The sequence below is a fragment of the Rhinatrema bivittatum genome, chromosome 2 (genome assembly GCF_901001135.1).
Source record: "Rhinatrema bivittatum chromosome 2, aRhiBiv1.1, whole genome shotgun sequence".
Taxonomy (NCBI): domain Eukaryota; kingdom Metazoa; phylum Chordata; class Amphibia; order Gymnophiona; family Rhinatrematidae; genus Rhinatrema; species Rhinatrema bivittatum.
In genome coordinates this window covers 298,781,820-298,808,279 of record NC_042616.1, presented here as the reverse complement: position 1 = coordinate 298,808,279, position 26,460 = coordinate 298,781,820, and the positions used below count along the sequence as shown (strand labels likewise).

The following is a 26,460-nucleotide window of genomic DNA, read 5'->3' as shown; positions in this document are numbered from 1 at the left end:
CCGGATGAACCTTAAAGCTTCCATCAACAGAACCACCAAAGACTGTTTCCATAAACTTCAAGTTCTGAAAAGAATTAGACCACTCTTCCACACTCAAGATTTCAGAACCATTCTTTAAGCTATCATTTTCTCTAAGATTGATTACTGTAACTCTATCCTTCTGGGCCTACCTTCCTCCTACACTAAACCCCTTCAGATGTTACAAAACGCTACAGCAAGATTACTGACAAACTCCAGGAGGAAGGACCATATAACTCCAATCCTAAAAGATCTCCATTGGTTGCCTATTCACTTTAGAATCCTCTACAAAGCTCTTTCCATAATACACAAAACTATCCATCAACACACCCCACTCGACATACAAGTCCCATTCCAAATTTATAACTCCTCTAGACCAACTAGAGATGCACTCAGAGGATCTCTTCAAGTACCCCCAGCCAAAACTACTAAACACATCACTTTAAGAGATCGGGCCTTCTCAACAGCTGGTCCCTTTCTGTGGAACTCCATCCCACCTGACCTCAGACAAGAACCCAGCCTCCCAATCTTCAGGAAAAGACTTAAGACCTGGCTGTTCAAAAAAGCATTCCCGGACATCGATTAATCCTATTCAGCCAGTTCAACCACTACCCCTTGTAAAAATGTTATTACTAATGTAAAATGTTATTACTAAATGTTACTACTAATGTAAATATCTAAAAATGTTATTACTAATGTAAATATCTACATCCTATGTTATCCTCGCCCTTTCTTCTCTTTTCCCAGTTCTAGTACCTTGTTATTTGTAACTGCTTCCTCCTCACTAATAGATTACTCAATTTGTTATTTGTACACCCCTGTTTTATGTAAACCGGCATGATGTGATTGTATCATGAATGCCGGTATATAAAAATTTTAAATAAATAAATAAATAAAATGTTTTTTATTTTTGGTGCCTCTGATTTAATATCGCTATGATATTAAGTCAGAGGGTGTACAGGAAAGCATTTTTTTCTGCTTTTCTGTACACTTTTCCTTTTGCTTTCTAAGTTAATGGCTGCCTTTGGGCATGCGTTAATTTCTGAGAGTAAAATGTGATGAGTGCTATTAGTTTTGGGGGGTTGGCTGCGCATTTTCCACTCACTATTACCCCTTACACTAAAAGGGGTAATAGGAGCGCATCAGCCTCATCATTTCCACTAAACTCCCCTCACTCTCTGTCCCTCTCTCCTACTCCTCCACCAATTTTCACTCGCACACCCAAAACCTGGGTGTCCTTCTTGACAACCAACTCACTTTCAAACCCCTCATCAAATCTATCCTAAGTGACTGCTTTTTCAAATTACAAACCATCAAGAAGCTCATGCCCCTACTGCATTTTTCAGACTTTCGCACTGTACTTCAGTCCATTATTCTTTCCAAAATCGACTACTGTAATGCCCTCTTCCTTGGCCTCCCCTCCACGCACACCAAACCCTTGCAACTCCTACAAAATGCAGCAGCACGTATACTGACAAACTCTAAGAAAAGAGATCACATTACACCAACTCTCATTGAGCTACATTGGCTTCCAATACAATCTCGCATCCTCTTCAAAACACTAACCCTCATCCACAAAAGTATTATGAACAAAAACCTCAACTGGCTCTGCCCCCCTTTTCTTCCTCGCACCTCCACAAGACCCACTCGTCCAGCCCTTCAAGGAACTCTCCGCACCCACTCTATCAAACCCTCCAAGCTTATCTCAACTCTGAACAGAGCTTTTTCCCTTGCTGGCCCTACGCTTTGGAACTCTCTCCCCCCAGATCTGCGCACTGAGACATCCACCCCTAAGTTAAAAAAAAAAACTAAAAACATGGCTCTTCCTACAGGCCTACCCGTCCTCTACCCCCACCATATAATTGTATTCTGGAATCCCCGTTTTCGCCATTGATTAGCTATGTAAGTCTGTAAATAAGTTCTTTCTTAGCGTTTAACCTATGTACTTTTGGTTGTTTTTGTTCTCTCAGTTTTTACCTACTGTTACCTGTTCCATGTAAAGGCCTAGCCTATAACTTCCAAGTTAAATGTGAACCGATACGATGTGCAAACGGTTATCGGTATATAAAAAATTGCCAAATAAATAAATAAATCAGCCTGTTTGTTAGGAAATTTAACAATAAACGTCTCCTTCACACTGTATACACACATTCTCTTTTATATGCCCTTAAATGCTCCCCCCCCCCTCTATTTTAGTGTTTTTATACTCTTTTCAAGGCTTCTGAGCCTTATGCTGCTAAGAGACATTGGGCTTCACTACCCTCAGAAACAAAACAGCAAAGGGAAAAACTTAAAAGAAAATGTAAAGAAACTCTGATCAACCTCTGGACACTGAGATTGTCAGCCCGATGCTGTACAGCTCTCCTGCCAGCTGAGCCTAATCCACCTCTCATACAGTTCATTATTTTTTCTTTCTATTTTAAACCCTAGTTCAGAGTTTTTGCTATTGATTTCCTTCCCGTATCCCCTTTTGTCCGTGCTCTCTGTGGTGCCAGAGAACGTGCTTCTGAGTAGCTGATGCTGCTTCCCTCCTCCTGCCACTGGTGGTTCTAGCCAGAACATGAGCCAATCAGTAACTGGAGGAGGGGAAGCAGGAGCAGTAGGTTGTGAAGCACATATTTATTTATTTCATTTATGTATATAGGGGTAGATTTTAAAAGCTTGTGCACGGGCGTACATGTGCGCGCGCTACCCAGCATGCACGCATGTATGCCTGATTTTATAACATGCGCGCGCATGTTATAAAATCTAGGGACAGTAGGGTAGATTCTAAAAGGAGCGTGCGTGGCCTATATGTGCACGCGCTACCTGGCGCGTGCACATACACGCCTGATTTTATAACATGCGCGCGCAGGCGCGCTTGTTATAAAATTTGGGGTCGGCGCATGCAAGGGGGTGCACAATTGTGCATCTTGCGTGCACTAAGCCGCGCTGGCTTCCTCCGTTCCCTTCCCCCTAGACTGACCTTCCCACCCCTTCCCCTAACCTTCCCCTCCAGCCCTACTCTAACCCCCCCTGATCTTTGTTACCTTTTGTGCCTGCCGTCCGATTGCCGGCACATGATCTCTGACACAGCGGCAAATATGGCTGCTGTGCCAGAAGCTTGTCTCCGCCCCCAGACCACCCCTCCCCGCCCACGCCCCACCTCCTACCCACCCCTTTTTGCAAGTCCCTGGACTTATACGCATCCCGGGGCTTTACACGCATTACCGGGCCTTTTTAAAATAGGCCCGGCGTGCGTAACCCTTTTAAAATCTGGCCCTTACTGTTTAAAGCAGTTTACAACATTTGAAAAAGTGAATTTATCAATATGCACTAAAACAATAGCCACATTAAAAGCTAAATCTAAAAACTTCAGAATCTACACTATAAATTAACTTGCATTCAACTGCACACCTAGAAGCCAGATGTCAGAAGCCATCGGTGCACTCTCAAAAAACAAAAAAAAAATCTCTCAAGCCTCTGGAACTATGATAGAATCAGTTCTGAGCTGATAGTACTGATGTGATTCTAATGTCCACCTAATATAGACTCTGTGTTTGTCTGTGGGCTCATGGCCCTTCAAAAAGATGAGTACAGTTGTATTTCCTTGGGCATGATGCCCTATGTGGTCATAATGGTTGAATATTACAAAAGCTGGCCCTATGTCTAGATATCTGGCAGAGAAATGAGTTCAGAGGCCTCAATTCCATTTCCATGTAGTGAACTGCAGAGTGTGGATGTGGGATGAGTTCTGGAGGGAGTGGTTGGGTGTAGAGTGACAGTAGCTGAACCTTGCACTTTGGTTGGGCAGCGTAGTATAGTGGTGTGCATTCGTTTCCTACGTATTTGTAATCCGCAACGTATAGGGCCATATTTGTTGTATTCCCCACGAATACAACGAACCTTCACCAAATTATTCGGCCGTCTAAAAGAGCCAATTTAAACAACCCCCCCCCCCCACCCTCCTGACCCCCCTCAAGACTTACCAAAACTCCCTGGTGGTCCAGCGGGGGGGCCGGGAGCCATCTCCTGCACTCACACCCTCGGATGCCGGTATTCAAAATGGCGCTGATAGCCTTTGACCTACTATGTCACAGGGGCTACTGGTGCCATTGGTCAGCCCCTGTCACATGGTAGGAGCAATGGATGGCCGGCGCCATCTTGTGCATGGATGGCGATGGCAATGGCCGGCGCCATCTTGTGCATGGATGGCAATCCGTGCACAAGTTGGCGCCAGCCATCCATTGCTCATACCATGTGACAGGGTCTGACCAATGGCACCGTTAGTCCCTGTGACATATTAGTTCAAAGGCTATCAGCGCCATTTTGAAAACCGGCAGCTGAGGGTGTGAGTGCAGGAGATGGCTCCCGGACCCCCCGCTGGACCACCAGGGAGTTTTGGTAAGTCTTGGGGGGGTCAGGAGGGTGGGGGGTTGTACTTAATTCAATTTTAGCCGGGGAACGAATAAGAATTAACAGATGAACGTATCGGGGGGGGGGGACGGGGGGACCTTGCCAAATGCAACGTATCTGCTCCCCCGACGAATATGAATCCCGAATGCAATGTATGGTGTCCCTCTGTACATCCCTAGCCTAGTATTTCATCTCTGGAGATTGCTCAATGTTTTGCTGAGTGAATCTTCATGCTGAAAAGACCCAAAGAGATCATGTTTGAAACTGGCTATTTTCTCACTCAATCTCCAAACCAACAGATGTTGGATTCACACTGGAAGAAATTGACTGTGCTGTCCCAGCAGTGAATAACTTGCAGGCTGTTAATGTTGTAATTGCTAAGGAACCTTAATTACATATGCTTAGAGGCACTTGAAAACCAAGGGAAATTATTGGTGCACAAGAAGAAGCAGCGGCTGCAGGTGAGTAGACAATGGTTAGCCTCAATCTGACAGTGTTTGGAAACACCCTTAAAAGAGGATAGTTCAAGAGCCACCTTCTTAATATGAGAGGATTTAGAGTCTGAACATAACTGATCACTAAGGCTTTATTTTGCCATGAAGATGATCTTTTCAGATTAAAACACTTTGGGGCCGATTTTAAATTTTGCGCATGCGGGGTACATTTGTGAGCGCTACCCGGCGTGCACAAATCTACACCCAATTTTATAACATGTGCATGCTGCTGGGTGCATGTTATAAAATCCAGGATCGGCGCACGCAAGGGGGTGCACACTTGTGCACCTTGCGCGCGCTGAGCCCTAGGGGACGCCCGATAGCTTTCCCCATTCCCTCCAAGGCCGCTCCAAAATCAGAGCGGCCTTGGAGGGAACTTTTTTTTGGTTCCCCCCCACCTTTCCCTCCCTTCCCCTATCTAACCCACCCCCCCCAGCCCTACCTAAATCCCCCCCTACCTTGTTTCGTAGAGTTATACCTGCCTCTGGCAGGCGTAACTTGCGCCGGCGCGCCAGGCCCCGACAGAGGCTGCTGTGTCGGGGCACTCAGCCACGCCCCCTGACCGCCCCCTGACCACCGCCACGCCCCAGACACACCCCAGACTGCCACCACGCCCCGAGCACGCCCCCGAGAGTGCGGCCCCACCCCCGGACCGCCCATTTTTCGAAGCCCGGGTACATACGCGCGTCCCAGGGATTGCGCGTGCCGCCAAGCTTATGAAAAATTGGCTCGGCGCGTGCAGGGGTAGCTTTTCGGGGGTTACGTGCGTAACCCTTTGAAAATCTACCCCTTTGGATATTTCCAGATATTTTTTAAACAATTCAGGCTTGGAAAAAAACAATTTCTTCAAACACAAAAGGACTTTTTCCAGATATATCCATATAAATGCCAGATTAGCAGGTTTTTAGATAGAAATTTATTGACCTAAAACAACTTAGAATGTTTATTAACGGGAAAACCTCTCCAAGTTACAGCTAAAGTTAAATCTTAAAAGCCCGGGTGCGTGTCAAAATCAAAAGATGTGCAAGCATGTAGGACATGCACAGTCCACCCAATTTTATAAAGTGTAGGGATGCATGCAAATCCGCTGATGCATGCACATCTCGCATCGGAGAAAAAAAGGACCTAGTGTGGGTGGGGTATGGGTGCTCCGGGGCATGGCCAAGAGATGTACCTACATGCCGCCTGGGTGGGCGCCCAGGCCCAGTGCTGCGTATCATTGCTTCTGCTATGAAGGAGGTGCAAGTAAAAACAACAAAATAAAAAACAGTCATCCCTGAGGGGTTTAAGAGGTCTGTGGTAACTGGGAGAGTGCAGGCTAAAGAACCAGGGGAGGTTGGTGGGCCTAACTCTAGACTAGGCAAACTGATGAGCTGGTGAAACTAGTCATGGCATGGGCTTGTGCCTGTTATAAAATTCCCCCATTGCGCTGCTCATAACCAACTTTATGTGGCTGTGCATGCCCACTGGCAAAAATGGGCACACACACATAAACGCACCCAGGCTATTTTATAACGTATGCGTGTATGCATGCGTATGTCATAAAATTGCTGAGCCTCTGGGCTTGCACTGGTGCACGTGCGTAGATGTGCACCCATGCGCCCCTTTGAAAGTTACCTTCTTAGATGGTAATTTTAAAATGAGCACGTGGGTACCCATACACGTGCATATCAGTGCACAAGTAAAGATACCCTGGAATTTTTGATCGTACATGTACTTGCACGCATATGTTGTAAAATAGCCAGTCGTATGTAAGTATGCTCCTAATATTAAGAGGTTACTTGAACACAGCTAACTTGGAAGATCAAGCTGATTAGTCAAAAAATGGGCTATCAACATTATGGAGTAGTATAAAAATCCAAGTAGTATTACTTTGTATTTTTTTTCTATTTTAAGGGGATATGATGGAGGTCTTTAAGATCATGAGAGGTCTTGAATGAGTAGATGTGACTCGGTTATTTACACTTTCGAATAATAGAACGACTAGGGGGCATTCCTTGAAGTTAGCAAGTAGTACATTTAAGACTAATCGGAGAAAATTCTTTTTCACTCAATGCACAATAAAGCTCTGGAATTTGTTTCCAGAGGATGTGATTAGTGCAGTTAGTGTAGCTGGATTCAAAAAAGGTTTGGATAAGTTCTTGGAGGAGAAGTCAATTAACGGCTATTAATCAAGTTTACTTAGGGAATAGCCACTGCTATTAATTGCATCAGTAGCATGGGATCTTCTTGGTGTTTGGGTAATTGCCAGGTTCTTATGGCCTGGATTGACCACTGTTAGAAACAGGATGCTGGACTTGATGGACCCTTGGTCTGACCCAGCATGGCAATTTCTTATGCTCTTATGTATTAGTTATAATTCCTGTTTGTCATTGTTATTTATTCATGAGTTAATTATGTATGTTACTTATGTTAAACCACATAGAAATTTTGATATGTGGTATACAAATATTTTAAATAAATAAATAAAGAAGACTTTGTCGGCTTTTACTAGTGCACGTCAGTGGATTTTAAAACATGCTTGCACGAGGCACATTCCCAGTTTTCGAATTAGTCAACCAGTTTGTCCAGTTAATATTGAAGTCTTTCAGACTCTTTTGGTTCTTCATCCTGCACACGCCCAGTTACCCAGACTCCTCACCCTTTTCTATAGGCCCTTTAATGTAAGATCTACAGACTTGCTCTTCATCAGGAGCAGCAGTAAAGTTACGTGGATATCTAACAAATGCACGCTGTGGTTTTTAGTTTTAAAATTCGGAGTTATGCACCTAAGTTTTGGTCCCGACCCGGAATTTTATTTATTTATTTATTATTTTTATATACTGACATTTGATCTCAATCGAGATATCACACCGGTTTACATTCAGGTACTGTAGGTATTTCTCTATCCCCAGAGGGCTTATAAACTAAGTTTTTGTACCTGAGGCAATGGAGGATAAAGTGACTTGCCCAAGGTCACAAGGAGTGACAGCAGGACTTGAACCCTGGTCTCCTGGTTCACAGTCCACTGCTCTAACCACTAGGCTATTTCTCCTCCCTGAATGCCCATATTCTTCACGCACACACGGGTACATGCATGCAAATTTTGCAGCTTTTTAAAATCTGCATTGCTCGTGTGCAGCCCACATATGCATGTACATGGGCATTATTGCTAGAACAGCACTTTTAAAATTGACCTGTTAGTGGGGTTATGGGTTGTAATCTAGTCTGGATGAGCATACTGCATATGTCAGTTTGTATGTTATTGTTTAATACTCCAGTCTATATGCTATTTCTTGTTTTTTTGTTTGTTTTTGGGATAATTTGATGAAAGTGTCTAGATTGTTTTTATTGGATCCTCTTGTGTATTGAGGGCTGTGCATTAGAAATGATTTTTTAATCATTTTAAGAGTAATAATGCATTGCAATGATATGAGATAGTGCTGAAATTGTTGCATGCCTCAGCAGTCTGAGGATCTCTGCTACATGCTTCATTCCTGTAACCCAACAGACCTTTGTTCAGCTGCAGTACGCTACAAGCAACACAGTCCATTTAATACGTCCTCACTGTGACACAGGCCTCTAGTAACCCATAGCTACAAGGATACCTTGTGAGTGTAATATTTATTTCAGGCATAGTTTTAATAGATGTCCGTTAAAATTAAAGGCAGGTTGCCACAAAGTATAACAAGGCAGAGATCTAGCTTTTGCCAGATTAAAAAACTCACTGGAATTCTGATTTCAGACCTCAGCGTAAGAGCACATGCCATGCAAGGTCAGACCATTTGTCCATCGAGTCCAGCATCCTGTCTCTGGCAGTGATCAAGCCGGGTCATTAGGAAGTACCTTGCAGATCTTAACTGGGGAGTCTTATCTTGCTGCTTACACCCAAATATAAAAGATGGTGATTTCCCTGGTCTACCTGGCTATTAATTGTTAATGGATCTGTCCTCCAGAAACCTGAGCACATTAAGGTCAATATTCAGTAAGCCAGTGAGCAGCAAAAATATAGAGGGAAAGCTGCGTGCATAAACTTTTCCTAGATATTCAGCGGGAATTAGGCGCACAAGTCTGCTACTAAATATACTTGAATAGAATTATGTGTAACTTTATCAGAATAATGTTAGGACATTTATTTTTATGACCAACTTGTGTACCTATCTTTGGCTAAGGAGCATTTAATATGTGCGCTCAGCAGCTAAAGGTTAGTCCCTTCTCCCAGGACGTCCCCATCAATGCCTCTTGGTGTCTGGATAATTTTGTGCGCACAAAATTGATGTGGTTGGCGGGAGCAAAATTTCAAAACTCAACTTTTCTGTGTGTAATTCAAAAAGTTACATGCACACAGGCTTTGAATATTGGCCTCTTCCCTTTTTTTTTTTTTTTTTTAAACCCAGCCATACTGTTAACCTGGATCACATCTCCTAGCAACAAACTCCAGTTTAATTGTGCTTGACTGAAAGAATACTTTCTTAAATATGTTTTAAATCTTCCATAAGCCAAAAGGCCCGTAGCATTTGGGTATCATTGAGTTTTGTTTTCTGCTGTACTGTTGCCAACATTGACAACACATGTGAAGACTGTAGTGTATATGGACTTTCCAAGCTCTCTCCATCTACATTTACAAGTAGAATTTCAATTGCCGGCACATGTAAAACCGTGAGATAAGCACGTGGCCGGGCCATGTGCATGCCATGGGCATTTTAGAATGCCCATGGTCACGCACATATCTCGCAGTACGCGTGGAGGAGCCAGCAGTTCAACAAGGGTTGGGCTGGGGGGAGGGGCAGGGTGGGAGCCTGCCGGGACAGCACCATTAGGCACTGTCCCAATGAAGCACACGCTGGCAGCTGGCTGGCACGCACCACTTACTACTGCTCGGGGGAAGCAGGTAAGTATAAAAACAAAAACAAAAAAGCTAGGTAGAAGGATTTTAGGGGCCGGGACGGAGAGGGGAAAAGGGAGGCAGGGTAGGTAAGGGAGTTAAGGAAGTTCCCTCCCAGTCCGCTCCTTTATTGGAGCGGACTGGGAGGGAACTGGGGAAGGCCCTATCACGTCGCCAGGTGTTTCAAGGAAAATTATCCCCCCTTGCGGGCGTGATGCTCCTGCTGATTTAAAATCGGTGCATCCATGTGTGCGCATGGATGCCCGCATGCATGTTTAAAAATCTACCTCTTACTGATTAGTTACAGGCTCTCCTGTCACATCCACCTTTGCCATTGAGAGATAGGGTGTTTAGCATGGGTTTACAGAATGTGTAGTTTCTAATATCAGACAAAGTGGATATGCTGACAGGTATTTTTTTTCACTCAAAATTCAGTTTACATTTTTTAATGTATATTCTCTTTTTTTTTTTTTTTTTTTTTTTTTAGAAAAATTTCCTAAGTTCAGAAATGTTTTGTGAAACCCAACAGATTTTATGAAACATCTAGAAATTTCCAGACATTTCACAACCCCCCCCCCCCCCCCAAACGGTAGAGTTTTCTCATCCCTTGGTGATCTGGTACATATTTGACAATTTCAAGTAACGTTAGATGTTTCAGAACGTCCCATCTTTCAAAAAGCACAAAAATGCATTCACAGAATGACTGGGAATATTGTATTTATTCCAAGATGTGTAGAATTTATCAGAAATTTCACATTTTTATGAAGCACTAAAAAATAAACAAACAAAAAAAAACAACCCTTGAGCCATGGAGGTAAACATTTCTTAAAATTTGTCACTGTTGATAATTCACTTGGAACAAATGAGTTTTCTTATAATTGATCTCAATATAGCAAAAGGAATAATCATGAATACAGAAGCTTTGTTATCTTGAATAACTTATTACAGTGATTCCTCAGGGGCACCACTTAAAACCAGTAAGTAGTCTGTAATGGTTATTTTAATAACGTCTGTTCAGAATGGCTGGTAGATGGAGGCTATAGTTTACATAGCAGACCACAAGTTGTTTTTTTTTTATCTCCTGTATTTTATTGTAAAATATTGTAAAGCAACGTGTGGTGACAGGACAAGAGGTGTTAAATGAAATCATGTTTTAATGTAGTATCAACGGTATACGATAAGAAATTCTGAAAGACAATTTTTCTGGAAAATTCTGCATATGTGTATTGCATCGCATAGTTTTCAAACAAATTTACATCAGGTACATAATATATTCTTAAAACACTGATTTGTAAAGATAGCAGATTAACTTATTCTGTGCAAGAGATGGGAACATATTTTTTTAAAAATAGTTTCATGTTCTTTAGGAGGAATATTCATATTCTTCAGCACTGCGACGCCCAAAATCCATCCAGCCCATATAATCTCTGTCATTTATCCTGTGGCTAGGGTCAATAACAGGCCTGTTTGGAGCAACTGCATATCTGCCTGAGGGTCCTAAGGGAAAGGAGAAATAAGAGTTAGAAAAAAGCATTAGAGAATTTAACACTGTGTAGCCATGAGACTTCTTTCAGATGGTATAATGAAATAACATGCTTTACTTTGTGACTTATTCACAAGATGACTCTGTAGTACTGTCGCTTTGCTCAAACACATAAGAACACAGCTGTGAATACATTGATATGTTCAGCTCTCAGACAGTAGGGGAAATGCATGACCTGAACTATTTATGTAGAAAGCCCGATTTTTTTTCTTTTCTTTTTTTTAAATGTAAGTGCCGGCAAAGTGATCCTCAGGAAGCAAGTAATTGAAATGTTTGTGCCATGAATTTTCTTTTCACTTATGGAATGGTTAGGGACCTAATGCCACTTATATTATGCCCAGAAGAGTAAACATTGGTATTGTTCATTACTTCCAAGAGTTTTGATGGGACACTTGAATAATTCTATTTTTATAAACTGAGTGCAATTTTTAAGTAGGAGATGTACCTCTGAGTAATGAATGAATCAGGCGTTTGTGATTTAAAATTGCAATATGGGCTTTTGTGATAGGATAGTAATGTCACCGAAGCTTATTGAGGCAAATGGCTTGAGGACGATGGTTATTCCTAGGAGTGTCACCATCTCAGTGAGGAGGAATTAAAGGATAGGTTTTATGACTTTGAAATTCTGTTTACTTTGATTAAAATATTGTTACATTCTATTGCACAGTGAAAAAAGACTGAAGTTCGAAATCCTCTGATGCCAAGAACAGAAAGGATACAGCTTGAACTATCCCGGTCTGGGGCATATCAGGGGGTGTAGCTGCGGTCCAGGGGTGGTCCGGGGGCGTGGTTGAGTGCCCCGACACAGCGGCGAAATATAAAAAGTCTCTTTTTCAACTCCTCCTTCAGAGTCGTTTTTTGAGAATGCATATATTCTTCATTTTTTCCTGGTACACTGCTTAGGCTGCTAAATAATTAAATAGCTGTTTTGGAAGTTAATCTCCCATAGCCTCCAGGAAGATTCATGTATAGAAAAAAATAAGTTTATATTAATGAGTAATGAGAGATGATTGGGGTTATCCAAGTGGAGGAGTGATCTAGTGCTTAGTGCAGGGGAGTGAGAGCCAGAAAAACCAGGGTTCAATCACATTTCTCTCTCTCTCATGTTTATGACTTGTGAGCAAGTCATTTTGTGCTCCGTTGCCCCAAGAACAAGCTTGATTGTGTAAATTCTCTTTGGGGAAGGGACTTACCTACTCTACCTGAGCTGTAACTTGTGTTCGGCATGGGTTTGGGAAGGTGGGTAATTAAATCCAGTCTGAGATCTTTTGTATGATAAACTATCACCGATAAAATATGATGGATGGCCCAGTAGCTCAGGTGGTAAGGGCTCCTGATGGCTCAGAGGATAAATGCTATGCACTGCCACGTGGAAGGCCCCTGGTCTAATCCCTGGGTTGGCCAGGGATGGATATGTTGCAGAGGCAGCATTGCAAGGCCTCTGTGGAAGAGAGACAGTCCTGGTCATTGCTTAAGGGTGACACCTAATGGCTGGATCTAATCCCATGTTAGTAGGGTTCCAGAAAGGGCCAGGACCCTCAATGCAGTGATTGGACTAAACATAAATTGGGAAGGGTTAAAAAAAAAATAATAGAGGGAAATAATCCCCTGGTGGTTGCAAGTGAAGGCTCATGGCACCAGATCTCAGCCCTTGTTCTGACTGAGATGAAAGGAGCAGGAGGAAACTGCTTGGTCCAAGAAAAAAAAAGAAGATAAAATTCATTTTTACACCAATTTTTGAGAAGAGGGAGGAAAAGCCCTCCAGGAAGCTATAGGAAATTTGATTGCTAAAATGCTATTTTGGTGCCTACTAGTGCTGCAGAGTTTGAGAAAATAACAGCTGGAGTTGAGCAGGTGGGGGAAATCCTAATGCCCATACCATCACTCTCATAAATTGTCCCATTAACATCAGATTCCTGGTGGGTCACCAACGGACTGAGGCAAGATCTCAAGCTACATGGTAAGATGGTTAAGAGAAAGAGAGTCCAAATACAGTACTGTAATCCATTGCACTAAAAAAGCTGATATGGATCAAAACTGTTCTCTCCCCTCCCTCCCCAAGCAATGATTACATTGAATCAAGGCATCAAAGTGGAAGTTTTTAAGATACAAACCTATCCACCAGGGATTTGCATTATGTGGCAGCCCCTAAACAAGAATAGCACAACACGCCTTTTAAAGTGGCATCTTTAGCTAGTTTAATAAGTCAGCTGAGGTTCAATATTTTCTCTTTGTGCACATGATTCTACAATTTAGCAAATATATCTTTAAGAGAAGAAAAAAAACATAGGGGCCTATTTGCTATAGCTTGTCTCCCATTCTGTGTCTATAGGGAAAATGCTTGGTAAATTGACCCCCTTAACTGAGTTATTTTCTGTATTCCTCCTTGATAAATCTCCAAGCCCTTGTGGAATCTACCAGGATGATGTGTGCATCCTCAGCAGTCTCCCGGCAAGCTTTAAGGACGCTCAGGTGTAGCCAGGAGTGTCGCATCAGAAAGCAAACATCAAATCACAGGAAAAGCAACTTTTTAAATTGAAAAACAATGCTCTCCTTTATAGGGTAAAAAAATCCTAGCCCTGTGGATGCAAAGGGAGTACTCCAACCTAGCAGACGAGTCAGCTTGGTAGAGATACCACTTTTAATTAATTAATAAGTTGCATATTTATTTTTTAAATGAGAGAGCAACATCATAAACCTCTAGGAAGAGGGCTGCATGGAAGTTGAACTGCCAGTTGCTGTTTTGCACGTTCACATATTCCGAATGACTTATTTACCCCCAGTATGTGGGTAATTTTGAAAGCCATTTTCGTGAGTAAAGCAGTCTTTTACCCATGGAACTAGGCTTTTTGAAAGTCGCCCTCCCTGTGCATGGGTAACCTTGCATGTACAGCGCCACTACAAACAGAACTTCACCTGCAGCGAGAAGAGCTCTGCATGGGAAAGGCACAGAGGGGTAGATTTTAAAAGGTTTGTGCGCTCGTGTCCATGTGCGCATGCTTCCTGGCGCGCACACATGGACGCACCGATGTTATAACATGTGCACGCCGGCACACGCATGTTATAAAATCCGGGGGGCCGTACGCACATGCGCGCAGGATTTTATAATCCGTGCCGGGGGAGGGGGGATGCTAATTTTATAAAGGTAAGCGCAGTGATGATATCGGGCTTCTCTCATTTCCCCCGCCTTCCCTGCCCATACTCCCTCCCTCTTTCCCTGTCCTTCCCACCCCCTAAGACCTTTATCCTACCTTTCTCTTTTTTTTATGTTATGTTGCTTACTGCTCCGTTGGCGCGCACCAGCCCACTGCCGGCGCACGCTTCCCTGGCACAGCGGCAAATGGCCGCTGTACCGGCTGCTTCCAGCCCCGCCCCCCGGACCGCTCCTCCCCGCTCCTCCCCCCCCCCCCCCCCCGATCGCTTCTTTCTCTGGGGCCGGCACTTATTTGCGTACCAGGGCTTACGCGCGTAGCCGGGTCCGTTTGAAAATTTGCCTGGCGCTCGTAAGGCCCAGCCATGCGCGTAAACCCTGGGATTTACGTGCACAGGGGGTTTAAAAATGTACCTGATGTTTTTTAATTTTCAAAAGTATTTGTGTTTTATTTTTTTCATCTCAGGAAAGCTACCTGCATAAAGTAGCAGGTCGTAAATGGATGTGGGTAATTTTTCAAAGTGACAAAACATGGACGTTTTCACGTCAGAGAAACTGAGGCAAACTCGGGCATTGCCCCAACGTGGGCAGTTAGAAAAAGATGCCCTTAATAAGACAGGAGAGACAATTACTATGTGATGGTTTGGAAAAGGGATTTTTTTTAAATGTAATAAATGAAAGATAGGATAGAGACATTAAAAGATATCTGTGCCCAAGAAGCAAACCTTTTTTTCAGAGGAAAGAATGACCTAGAGCAAGATGTCCTGGTATAAGACTCCAAGAAGGGTAGACTCAGAAGTGGCATAAAAATCTAGTTCTTCCCAGAAAGGGCAGTGATGCATGAAATGGCCTCCTGGGGGAGGGGGGGGGGGGAGGAGGGGCTGAAGAAGCCAAAATGGTACCAGAATTCAAGCGTGCCTGGGATAGGCACAGAGGATGCTTAGTTATGAGGACTTGAAGGGAAAGCCAGAGGTTAGTTGAGGTCTATAGCATTGCACCAGGAACAAAACCTGGCAGACTAGACGGACGTTGCATTTCTTGAGGCCAATGTAGTAAAGTGAAATAACATGGGCTGTTAACACATGTGATCGTCCATTAACAGCCCAATAATGACATGCAAAACATTTTGCAGTTACATTTCTCATGTAAGAATTAGATATTAACTCTGACAGTCACACAAAAATGTCTTAACTACATCTCCTGAGATGATGATAATTTTCTTACAGTAATTGGCCTGTAATAACAATTGCACATTTTAACATCTTATTTAACTTTTTCATAGGTAATACGCTTATTTGCATAATTATGCAGTTCATTACCTATTTTGCATGGATTTCTATTGATGATCATGATAGCTAAATAAGATATGTTAAAAGTGCAGGCAACGCTATCACAAACATCAGTGCTCTTCTGTACATTGGCCTTGTCTACTGACATATTCTATGTTTTTATGTATGCGTTTAGTAGATTACAAACAAAAAATCCTGTCACACTCATATAAGAAGCAATACATTCTTGCTATTGTAATTCATTATGGTATAGGGGCTATAGATCGGACTTCTAGTAAGAAAACTTGGAATTGTGCAGAACATTACACACAAGAGTACATTTCTTTCAGACTGAGTGTAATATCACCTGAACCGGCCAGAATATGTTTTCTACAGAATAAGAAAAATGTTGTGGAAGATAGGCTATTTATAGATCTCTAGATTCTTCTATATGGGTGGTTCTCAAACCTGCCCTGGAGACCCCCCAGCCAGTTGGCTGTTCAGGATATCCACAATGAATATGCATGAGATTCATTTGCATGCAAAGCCTCCACAGCTGACTGGCTGAGGAGTTCCCCAGGACGGGCTTGGGAACATGTGTTCTATATAATATATCTAATATATTTGGGCTCCTGTTTCATATCCTCTATCTGTTCCTTGCATTGCAAATATGTAAATATAGGACCATATAGACTCTCTGGAGGAATGAAAATGAGGGCCATAAAATTTATGATGCTGAATTTTCTCAAATCAGGTCATACATTTTAACATTTGAATATTTTGGCAGGCACTTCTATGCTTCTTCTTTTTTTTTTTTTTATTTATTCAAATTTTAAACAATACAATCAAGAATAACTTGATACAGGAAATTACATGTCTGTGATTATGACTTTGAGTACAACACCCAATAAATCATACCATCAAAACACATACGTTTTCCTAGTCCTCAATAAGAGGGATAACATTTGGAAAAAGATAAGGCTTTCCAAGAGAAAATTTAAAGTAATATAACAATCTAATACTGGAATCATTTAATTATAATATAGAGCTTATTGTTGCCTCATTGAGGGGCTACTTCTGTCGGAAGACTCTCAACATTTTTATCTGATATAAACTTAATCAAATGAGCTGGTTGAAAGAAACAACACTTAACTGATTTGTAAATTATACAACATTTACATGGATATTTTAACTTATATTGTGCCCCCATTTGCAATAGTTTAGGTCTTAATATTAGAAATTCCTTCCTTCTCTTTTGTGTCTCTCTTGTCACATCTGGAAAAACTCTTACATTTAATTGGTAGAAATTTTCCTTAATATTTCTAAAGAATAACTTTTGAATCCACTCTTTATCTGAGTTTAATAAAAAGGATACAATTAATGTGGAGGACTCTACCTCCTCCACATTTATGGATTCCAGCATTTCAGTCACATTTAAAGGCATAGTTATTTGAAAATCTTGCCCTTTTTCAGATATATTTTTCCAAGAAGGAATATAATAAATCTGAGTAAGGGGTGGGACCGCCTGTTGGGGAATTTTTAAATGTTCAAGAACAAACTTATTCCACATTTCTTTAGCTGAAATATTTGGAAGCTTTGGAAAATTAATCAACCTTAAATTTTTACTTCGTGCTTGATTTTCTAAATTCTCTAACTTTCTAGATAAGTACTGATTCTCCTTAATTATCATAATATTTTGATCACTTAATCTTTTTGACTCCTTAGAGACATTTGCTATGGCCTGATCTCTCTTACTATTCTCTAAGATAACGTTTTTCAACTTCTGATCTAAATTTTCTATTCTTTTCATGACCGGCTTCAATTGGAAAGTTACATTTTTATCTAAAACCACTAAGGTTTCCCAGATAACCTCTAAAGAAATTGTTGTTGGCCTTATTAAAGGTAAAGGATCAACCATATCAGCAAATATCTTATCAGTACTTGAGTCCATATCCTGAGACAGCTCTTGTCCCTCAGCAACTTCCCCTTCCGAGTTACCAATCAAATTGGTATTTCCTGCGGCTGAATTCATAGATTTTCCTGGGCCATCCTCTACTCCTCCAATTTTCTCCAATGGAGGAGTGGTGCCTTCAGATGATTCTGATCTAATTGTCGCAGGATTCTCAGGAGGGGCTCTATTATCCGGGGACAAAGAGATCTCCAAGTCAAGAGGGGAAACCATGCCTTCCTGGATCCCCTCTAGCGACTTATCACCCGGCAATATGATTCCTCTCCTAATGTGGGCATCCATAGGGCCCAACACTGGACTAGCTAAAGTACTTTCAATTAACCTCTCTCTGGCTCTTCGTTTTCGAGCCGAGTGTGGCATTCTCAAGGTAATGTTCAGTATACAGGTAATAATACACAAGAAGGTACTTAGCTTTTTAGATTGAAACAGTTTTGTATCCCTCCGAGGGAGAAGAAAGTTGTGCTTTACTTAGAGAGTGGTTCTTCGCGTGGCCTCTTGATGACAAATCCACTCCAAATCCACACCGAAGCTGCACCAAAGCCACGCGCCCCTTTGGCGCGCGGCTTCGGCGAGCGGGGGCGATGCACTGCTTGATGTTGAATTTAACCTCTCCGACGTCGCCCTCCTATGATGTCATTTGGGGGCGTGTTCGGTTAACCTCGCCGGACCACAGGGACGCTCTGGCCTCAACCAGGCCACAGGACTCCACGCTAGAAACAGTCTCTAGGTAGGCACAACATCCTGGTCTCCTGAGGAAGTTCAAGGAGGAGCTGCTTTTAAACTCCTCTGATGTCGCCCTCCTATGATGTCATTCGGGGGCGTGTTAGGTTAACCTCGCCAGACCACAGGGACGCTCTGGCCTCAACCAGGCCACCGGACTCCACGCTAGAAACAGTCTCTAGGTAGGCACAACTTCCCGGTCTCCTGGGGAAGTTCAAGGAGGAGCAGCTTTTAAACTCCTCCGACGTCGCCCTCCTATGATGTCATTCGGGGGCGTGTTCGGTTAACCTCACCAGACCACAGGGATGCTCTGGCCTCAACCAGGCCACCGGACTCCACGCTAGAAACAGTCTCTAGGTAGGCACAACTTCCCGGTCTCCTGGGGAAGTTCAAGGAGGAGCTGCTTTTAAACTCTTCTGACGTCGCCCTCCTATGATGTCATTTGGGGGCGTGTTAGGTTAACCTCGCCGGACCACAGGGATGCTCTGGCCTCAACCAGGCCACCGGACTCCGCGCTAGAAACAGCCTCTAGGTAGGCACAACTTTCCAGTCTCCTCACTTCTATGCTTCTGACTCTATGGGATATGTTTACAGATGTGCTGATGACTGATGCTTCCAGTTAACATATACATTCTGAGAAGGAGAAGCTCTCAAAGCTTACAAGCTCACAGGAATGACCACATCTCATATCGTTTGGTAAAATGAAGAAGAAGCTACCCCAGAATACAAGAAAGTTTCTATTGTGCAAAGTGATAAAACAGAAAAGGACTTCTCTTGCATTTTCAATGCAAGGAAAGACCTCAGAAAAAACCTAAGAGACCACTGGAGGGTGGCCAATGTAACCCCAATATTTAAAAAAGGCTCCAGGGGTGATCCGGGTAACTATAGACCAGTGAGCCTGACTTCAGTGCCAGGAAAAATAGTAGAAAACTATTCTCAAGAACAAAATTGTAAAGCATGTAGAAAGATATGATTTAATTGAACATAGTCAACATGGATTTACCCAAGGGAAGTCTTGCCTAACAAATCTGCTTCATTTTTTTGAAGGGGTTAATAAACATGTGGATAAAGGTGAACCGGTAGATGTAGTGTATTTGGATTTTCAGAAGGGATTTTTGTAGAAGCCTCATGAGAGGCTTCTACGAAAACTAAAAAGTCATGGGGTAGGAGGCGATGTCCTTTTGTGGATTGCAAACTGGTTAAAAGTAGAGATGTGAATCGGAACCAGAATCGGATCCGATTTCAGTTCCGATTCACATCTCTAGTTAAAAGACAGGAAACAGAGAGTAGGATTAAATGGTCAATTTTCTCAGTGGAAAAGGGTAAACAGTGGAGTGCCTCAGGGATCTGTACTTGCACCGGTGCTTTTCAATATATATATAAATGATCTGGAAAGGAATACGACGAGTGAGTTTATCAAATTTGCAGATGATACAAAATTATTCAGAGTAGTTAAATCACAAGCAGACTGTGATACATTGCAGGAGGACCTTGCAAGACTTGAAGATTGGGCATCCAAATGGCAGATGAAATTTAATGTGGACAAGTGCAAGGTGTTGCATATAGGGAAAAATAACCGTTGCTGTAGTTACACGATGTTAGGTTCCATATTAGGAGCTACCACCCAGGAAAAAGATCTTGGCATCATAGTGGATAATACTTTAAAATCGTCAGCTCAGTGTGCTGCAGCAGTCAAAAAAGCAAGTAGAATGTTAGGAATTATTAGGAAGGGAATGGTTAATAGAACCGAAAATGTCATAATGCCTCTATATCGCTCCATGGTGAGACCACACCTTGAATACTGTGTACAATTCTGGTCGCCACATCTCAAAAAAGATATAGTTGCGATGGAGAAGGTACAGAGAAGGGCAACCAAAATGATAAATGGGATGGAACAGCTTCCCTATGAGGAAAGCCTGAAGAGGTTAGGGCTGTTCAGCTTGGAGAAGAGACGGCTGAGGGGGGATATGATAGAGGTCTTTAAGATCATGAGAGGTCTTGAATGAGTAGATGTGACTCGGTTATTTTCACCTTCGAATAATAGGACTAGGAGCATTCCATGAAGTTAGCAAGTAGCACATTTAAGACTAATCGGAGAAAATTATTTTTCACTCAACGCACACTAAAGCTCTGGAATTTGTTGCCAGAGGATGTGGTTAGTGCAGTTAGTGTAGCTGGGTTCAAAAAAGGTTTGGATAAGTTCTTGGAGGAGAAGTCCATTAATGGCTATTAATCAATTTTACTTAGGGAATGGCCACTGCTATTACTTGCATCAGTAGCATGGGATCTTAGTGTTTGGTAATTGCCAGGTTCTTGTGGCCTGGTTTTGGCCTCTGTTGGAAACAGGATGCTGGGCTTGATGGACCCTTGGTCTGACCCAGCATGGCAATTTCTTATGTTCTTATGTTCTTAAGAAGATTTCAGAAAGTTTTCTCTTTTTTTGACCTCATAATCAGCCTGATTCCAAAGTGCTTGTCCATATTTGTGTGCATTGGAGGTATAATTGATATCTCCGATTCGCTGATGCATTCATTCCAATTAATAACTTGCTGGGAGACTGAATTGACAATGTTGTCTTTTTCTGTTGACATTTACAATGTTACTATGAAACAGCAAACCAAAAATCAATTTCTGAAATTAATTCAAAGTTCTCACCAGGGGACCCTTTAAAGAATTTACCATTCAGCCAATCCTCTATGTAGGTAGCAAACAGTGAGTCAACTGAAGAAACTGAAAACAAAAGTATAAAGCTTCACCAGTAAAACCAGAGCTCTCACACAGAGCAGCAACTCTGTGTGAGTACTTGGTTTTTACCAATGAAGAATTATATATATAGATATATATAGATATAATCCAAGTATGGTTTTGATACTTTATAAAAGTTGATATGCTAATTGTATAAAACAAATATTAAACTTTCAGCAATTCCATATTCCTTTCCTTATATTGATAAACATATAGAAGGATGGTAGCACACAATGATGAAGAGATCTTTTATGTAGAATGAAATCTGGGTTGGCAAAGTTAAAAATGTTGTCTTTTTTATTCTCTATTTGATTTATTATGGAACATATGTCCCTTTACTAGTGGTAGTGTTGCTAATGATGTTAATGTTCTTAATATCAGGTCTTCTAGCAGAATGTCTCTACTTCGAATATTCTGAGTCACTGTTGGTTTACTCAATAATTTCTTGAAAAGAATACGGGGGAGGGATCTAGAAACATTAACTCTTGGGGCAACAATCAATCTCACTTTTTTGAAGCTGCTTTTAAATCCTAAACAGTTTTCTACAATAAGTGGTGCATTTTCAAAAAGTTATGAATGTAAAAATTAGCATATGCACACACATAATAAGCCTGTACTCACATAATTATTTTATAAAAGTCAAAACTATGCATGTACTTTATGTTTTGCATGCACATAAATATGTGTAAAAAAAGGGGTGTCTAGGAGTGTTCTGGGCTGGGGCCAACAGTTACATGCATAAGTTGTTATTTTAAAAGACACTTATGCATGTACATTTGGCAACTTACTCATGTAATTTTTATAATTGCTAATTATCTGGCATAATTGATATTAGACTTCTTTAGTGTGTATTTTTGGATGGGTGAGAATTCTCAGTGAACTGGCAGGGGGAGGGGGGAGTTCAGGCTGAAGAACTAGGAGGGAGATAATGTTGAGAAGGCATGGGCAAACCAATTGAGTAATTGGTAAACTGGTTGATTTCAATTACACATGCATGTTTTAAAATTTGCCGACTTATTCATGTAAATCGGGTTTTACATGAGTGAATTCTGCTTTATTTTTGTGCATAAAATATATGTGCATTTTATTTTTATAATAGGGAGGAAAAGTGCATGTTTTCAATGCTTTGAAATATTCTCTTTTAATGCATTGCATGTGTTTGCATGTAAGCATACATAGGCATATCTTTACCTTGGAACATATGCACATATTTTACAGTATGTGCATATATGATATGAGTGGATTATAAAATACTATTTTAGATCTACGCACTGCCATATATTATATATATATATATATATATATATATATATATATATATATATATATATATATATATGCAATTATATGCAGTTGTTTGAAAGCTGTCCTCTAAATACACTTTCCATTGACTCTTGTTTTGACTACTCTGTAAGCTCCATGGAGATGGAATTTTCTTTTATGTGTATCTGTACAGCACTGTGTGGTCTAATAGTCCTTCAGAAATGATAAATAGTAGTGGAAGTAATAGTTGTAGTTGCAGCAGCAGCAGTATTTTATTGACAATGACCAAAGAACTGGTAAAAATGGATATTTATTTTGATCACTTTATTAATGAAGATCAGTTGGTATCACTAAGAAACCCTTTCAAAATATTGTAAAATATCCTGTTGTAAATGTAAAGGGAGTTTTCCTTGCTTACATATGTTTAATGTTGTATAGTTAGAGAAGGTTTTGGATTCATAGACCTTTATATTTAATATTACTTGGAATTTTAAAAAAGTAAAGTACATCAACTTTCACAGATTATTAAAAGACCTGTAGAATAGGGCACTGAAATGGATCATTTAAAGTAGTCCATACCTTTCCTGGTTTGCCGGAGATATTTGGCCAACATAGCGCCAACATTGGATTTTTGGTCAGAGCTTCCATCCACCCCCTGGAACGATTTTAGCTGGCCAGTGGAGGATAGTGTACGAATGTGTCGTGGATGTTCTGACAGGTTCTGCTCATTTTCAGTGCCCACTGGATTTCCATGAATAGACCCTGCTATTTGCTGTCCAAAAGAGCTCGTTGTGAGCACAGCAAGGAGCATGCAAACACAGATTCCACTGTACATAGCTGTACAAAAAAGAAAAAAAAATTAGACTGGCAAACACTTCAATTCATGACATTGCTTAGAGGATGTAATTGGTTCTGCTGCAAGCTAGTATTTACCATGTCAACATTCAATAAAAAGTATCAAGCGATATCCAGCTGTTTATCAAGAAAGGCCAACAGAATTCAACATCTGGGGCTGCTGAACAGCAAGTGTAGATAAGCATATTATTATACATTAATATAATAGAAGTCTGAATGGCTTTATGGTAAAGACAGTTCAGAGACAAATGTACAAATGAGATGAGACTGTCAAATATGTAATCTTTCACCATTGCCTGTCAGCTAATGGAGATCAGACAAAACTGTGAAGCACTCCTCTGTGGCATATGTCTTGTGTGCTATAGTAGCTCATACCTGTAATCTAATTAGATGAGCACTTGTAAAAAGCACTGTTGAAAGAACACTGGTGAAATAATGCAAATTTTCAACATATCATTGTAACATGTGCTTAATACCTTGCTTAAAGCTCATTAATAAATTATTTAGCCACAGCAAATCAACAGATATTGATATTTTCCCAATAAAATACTGGGTGAGTTACATACTTGTGCCTATAAAACCCAACCAACCCCACTGATTTATCCAAGTTCTCCAACATTAGTTCTTTGCTATAAATAAAGGCTGAAGGAGACAAAACCTCAAATAGCGTAATGTGGTAGCATCAAAGCCTTTAGCTATGAAAGTATGATTGTAAATATAAAATTTTGAAACTGTGAGAAAAATAGCAATACAGATCAACAAATATGTCCTAGAAAAATGAATGCTTGACTTGAGGTTTCTTTTCTCTTGAATGTACTATTCTGATTATTTTGCCAGTTTTTCAAAATATTATAATGTAGCATCTCCAATGAAATTGCAAATTACATGGATCCAATTAAAAATTAGTGTAAAAATGCAGTGAACCTCCCAGGGAATGAGCGTTCATATTTTTACAAGTGATCTATCACTAAGAAAAAACTTGGAAACTATTTGGAACTGTACATGTTACATGATGTAAAGGCAATGATCAATTTGTGGACAGTATTTGTTCATATACTGAAGTAGGCTATGATTCCAGAATTAATATAGATAAAGGATAGTTCCTTAGAAATATGGTCTATATAATTAGGGTCTTCAGTTTTAAAATAGACCCATTATATTGAAGAACCAAAGGATGGGTTCTAGTGCTATGAAGAAGAGGTAATATTTTTGTTGAAATATATTTTATCCTTTATATTTAAGTTCATAATACCTTAAATGTTTAATTTGTTTAAAGGAGCATGAAAATGCCAAAAAAATAATACAGGAGAAATAGTGATCTTTGCTGTAAGCTGTTTCATTGTCCGAATAACTAAATTTCTTTACAAGAGTAGTTTATAGTGTGATTTAATTGAAAAGTTATATGCTAACAGAATATGCATTTTATTTTTTTTCATGCATATATGTAAACTAACAAATCCATTGTAATAAAAAAAATTATTATTACAGTGGCTTACAGAGCACCTCAATTTTTCTACTGAACAGTTGATTAGTTTACTGGAAGTTTTTTTGGTTTTTTTTTTTAAAATATATTAGAGCATATTTAAAGAAACCTACATTTTGAAATGCATTTTTGTGTATCTTCTTAGTATATGAGTCAGTTATGTTTCATTTGTATTTATATCACCATACAACTAAATGTTTACCTATATAATACAAAATAAATTATTAGGACAGTTGGCAAGAATCCAGGAGCAGTTTAACAGATGAATTTACAAAACATGCAGTAACAGAGGCATTTTGCTAACATTATAGTAAGCACATTTTAAAGCATATAATAGAATCATTTATTATGAGATGCTAAATTACTTTTGTATGTTTAGACTGTCATGAAACCTGGGAGGCAGATACAATGTACATAAATACTATGCTTACAGCGTGCTAGAATGAAATGCAGATAAAATGACCTGTCTGTTCCTTTCTCTCTATAAATTATCTAAAACAAAATATAAAAAGCAATTGATAAAGCTTTCTTCTTACCTTTGTGCAAGATTTTGTTTCCTAATGAAAGCAGATAGAACAGTATTCAGGTGAGCTAGTCTTAGTTATCCTACTTTGCAGTGCTGCCTCTTAAATAGTCTAGCCCAAAGCTTACTGTATTGTCATCTGTTTACACAGTACTGACGCAGATAAGGGATCACCACATGCTCAACTGGCTGCAATTGGGGCATAACAAATTAGGTTCATTCCAAGGGAAGCAGGGTACAAAACTTCCACTAAAAGTGGTCTTCAGGTAACACTGCTTTTCCCAGAACACATCAAGGAGGTTGCCTTGGTGGGAACAGGAAACTTCCCTTCCTAATCTTTCAGAGAACTCGAAAACAAGAAAAAAAAAAAAAAAGCACATTTTGGTATAAGGGATCGTTATAGTTGGTACTTATTTAAACTTTTCTTATTAATCTCTTGCCTCATGCCAAACTATTCCATCACTACTAGAACTGACAAACCAGTAGTTTTGGATTGCAACTGGCTTTCAATATAATGTGCAAATAATTTTTAATAGAATATTTGAGATGCACACAAACACCTCTATACTTTTTCCACCCAATACATCTGCCATGCACAGAAGTCTGCAAACTGTACAAATAATATGACTTGTGTCCCTAAACCTCTGGATTCTGTTATGTAGTGGCTGAGGATGCAAAGTGGAGAACTGAGTCCAACTATCCTAATGTCCCTTTCATATATTGTAGGGCAGTCATCTTCAGAGAAAGGGATTCCTTACCCAGAAGAATCTGATTTTCAGAAAGATGCACAGGGGAATGGTAAGGGTTGTGGCATTTCACGATTTTTCATTGAATTTTGCACCTCGCAGTTCTTCTTCCCTCAGCTTCCCATCTCACACCAAATACAGTAACATTTGTTATATTTTACATTTCTTGCTTATGTTAAAGAGACATTAAAAACATTGTTTCTCCCCCTAGCAATTCTTTCTTTGCTGCCTGCATTTGTAAGAGGTGGAGCGCTTGTGGGGTAGGTGAATTGGGACAGCACCAAGGTTGAAAGTTTGATGTTGGTATTACAGTTCATGAGTTTCAGAGTTAGGCCAAATCAATCTAATTTTTTTTCTGTGTAGAAAAATGTACACATTATCCCAGATTTTTCCCTGAATCAAAAGGTGAGGAAACTATGAAAC

The 26,460-nt window shown here is 40.6% G+C and overlaps 1 protein-coding gene across 1 annotated transcript; it reads right to left on the bottom strand.

The window, feature by feature from the left end:
- Positions 1-10,548: 10,548 nt before the first annotated feature.
- On the bottom strand, positions 10,549-25,379 carry CCK (cholecystokinin). The gene is made up of 3 exons (XM_029592640.1): positions 25,305-25,379; positions 23,010-23,267; positions 10,549-11,268 (listed from the first exon to the last, which is right to left on the bottom strand). Exons 2-3 carry the CDS (start codon positions 23,263-23,265, stop codon positions 11,135-11,137), a joined length of 390 nt encoding a protein of 129 aa, XP_029448500.1. The 5' UTR covers positions 23,266-23,267; positions 25,305-25,379; the 3' UTR covers positions 10,549-11,134.
- Between the last annotated feature and the right edge of the window lie 1,081 nt (positions 25,380-26,460).

Bases quoted from the DNA above. Each gene is read 5' to 3' on its own strand.
- CCK (XM_029592640.1), bottom strand. From the start codon at position 23,265: ATGTACAGTGGAATCTGTGTTTGCATGCTCCTTGCTGTGCTCACAACG. The intron at 11,269-23,009 runs GTATGGACTACT...CCTTTCCCTTAG, and splicing joins TCTCCGGCAAACCAGGAAAG to GACCCTCAGGCAGATATGCA.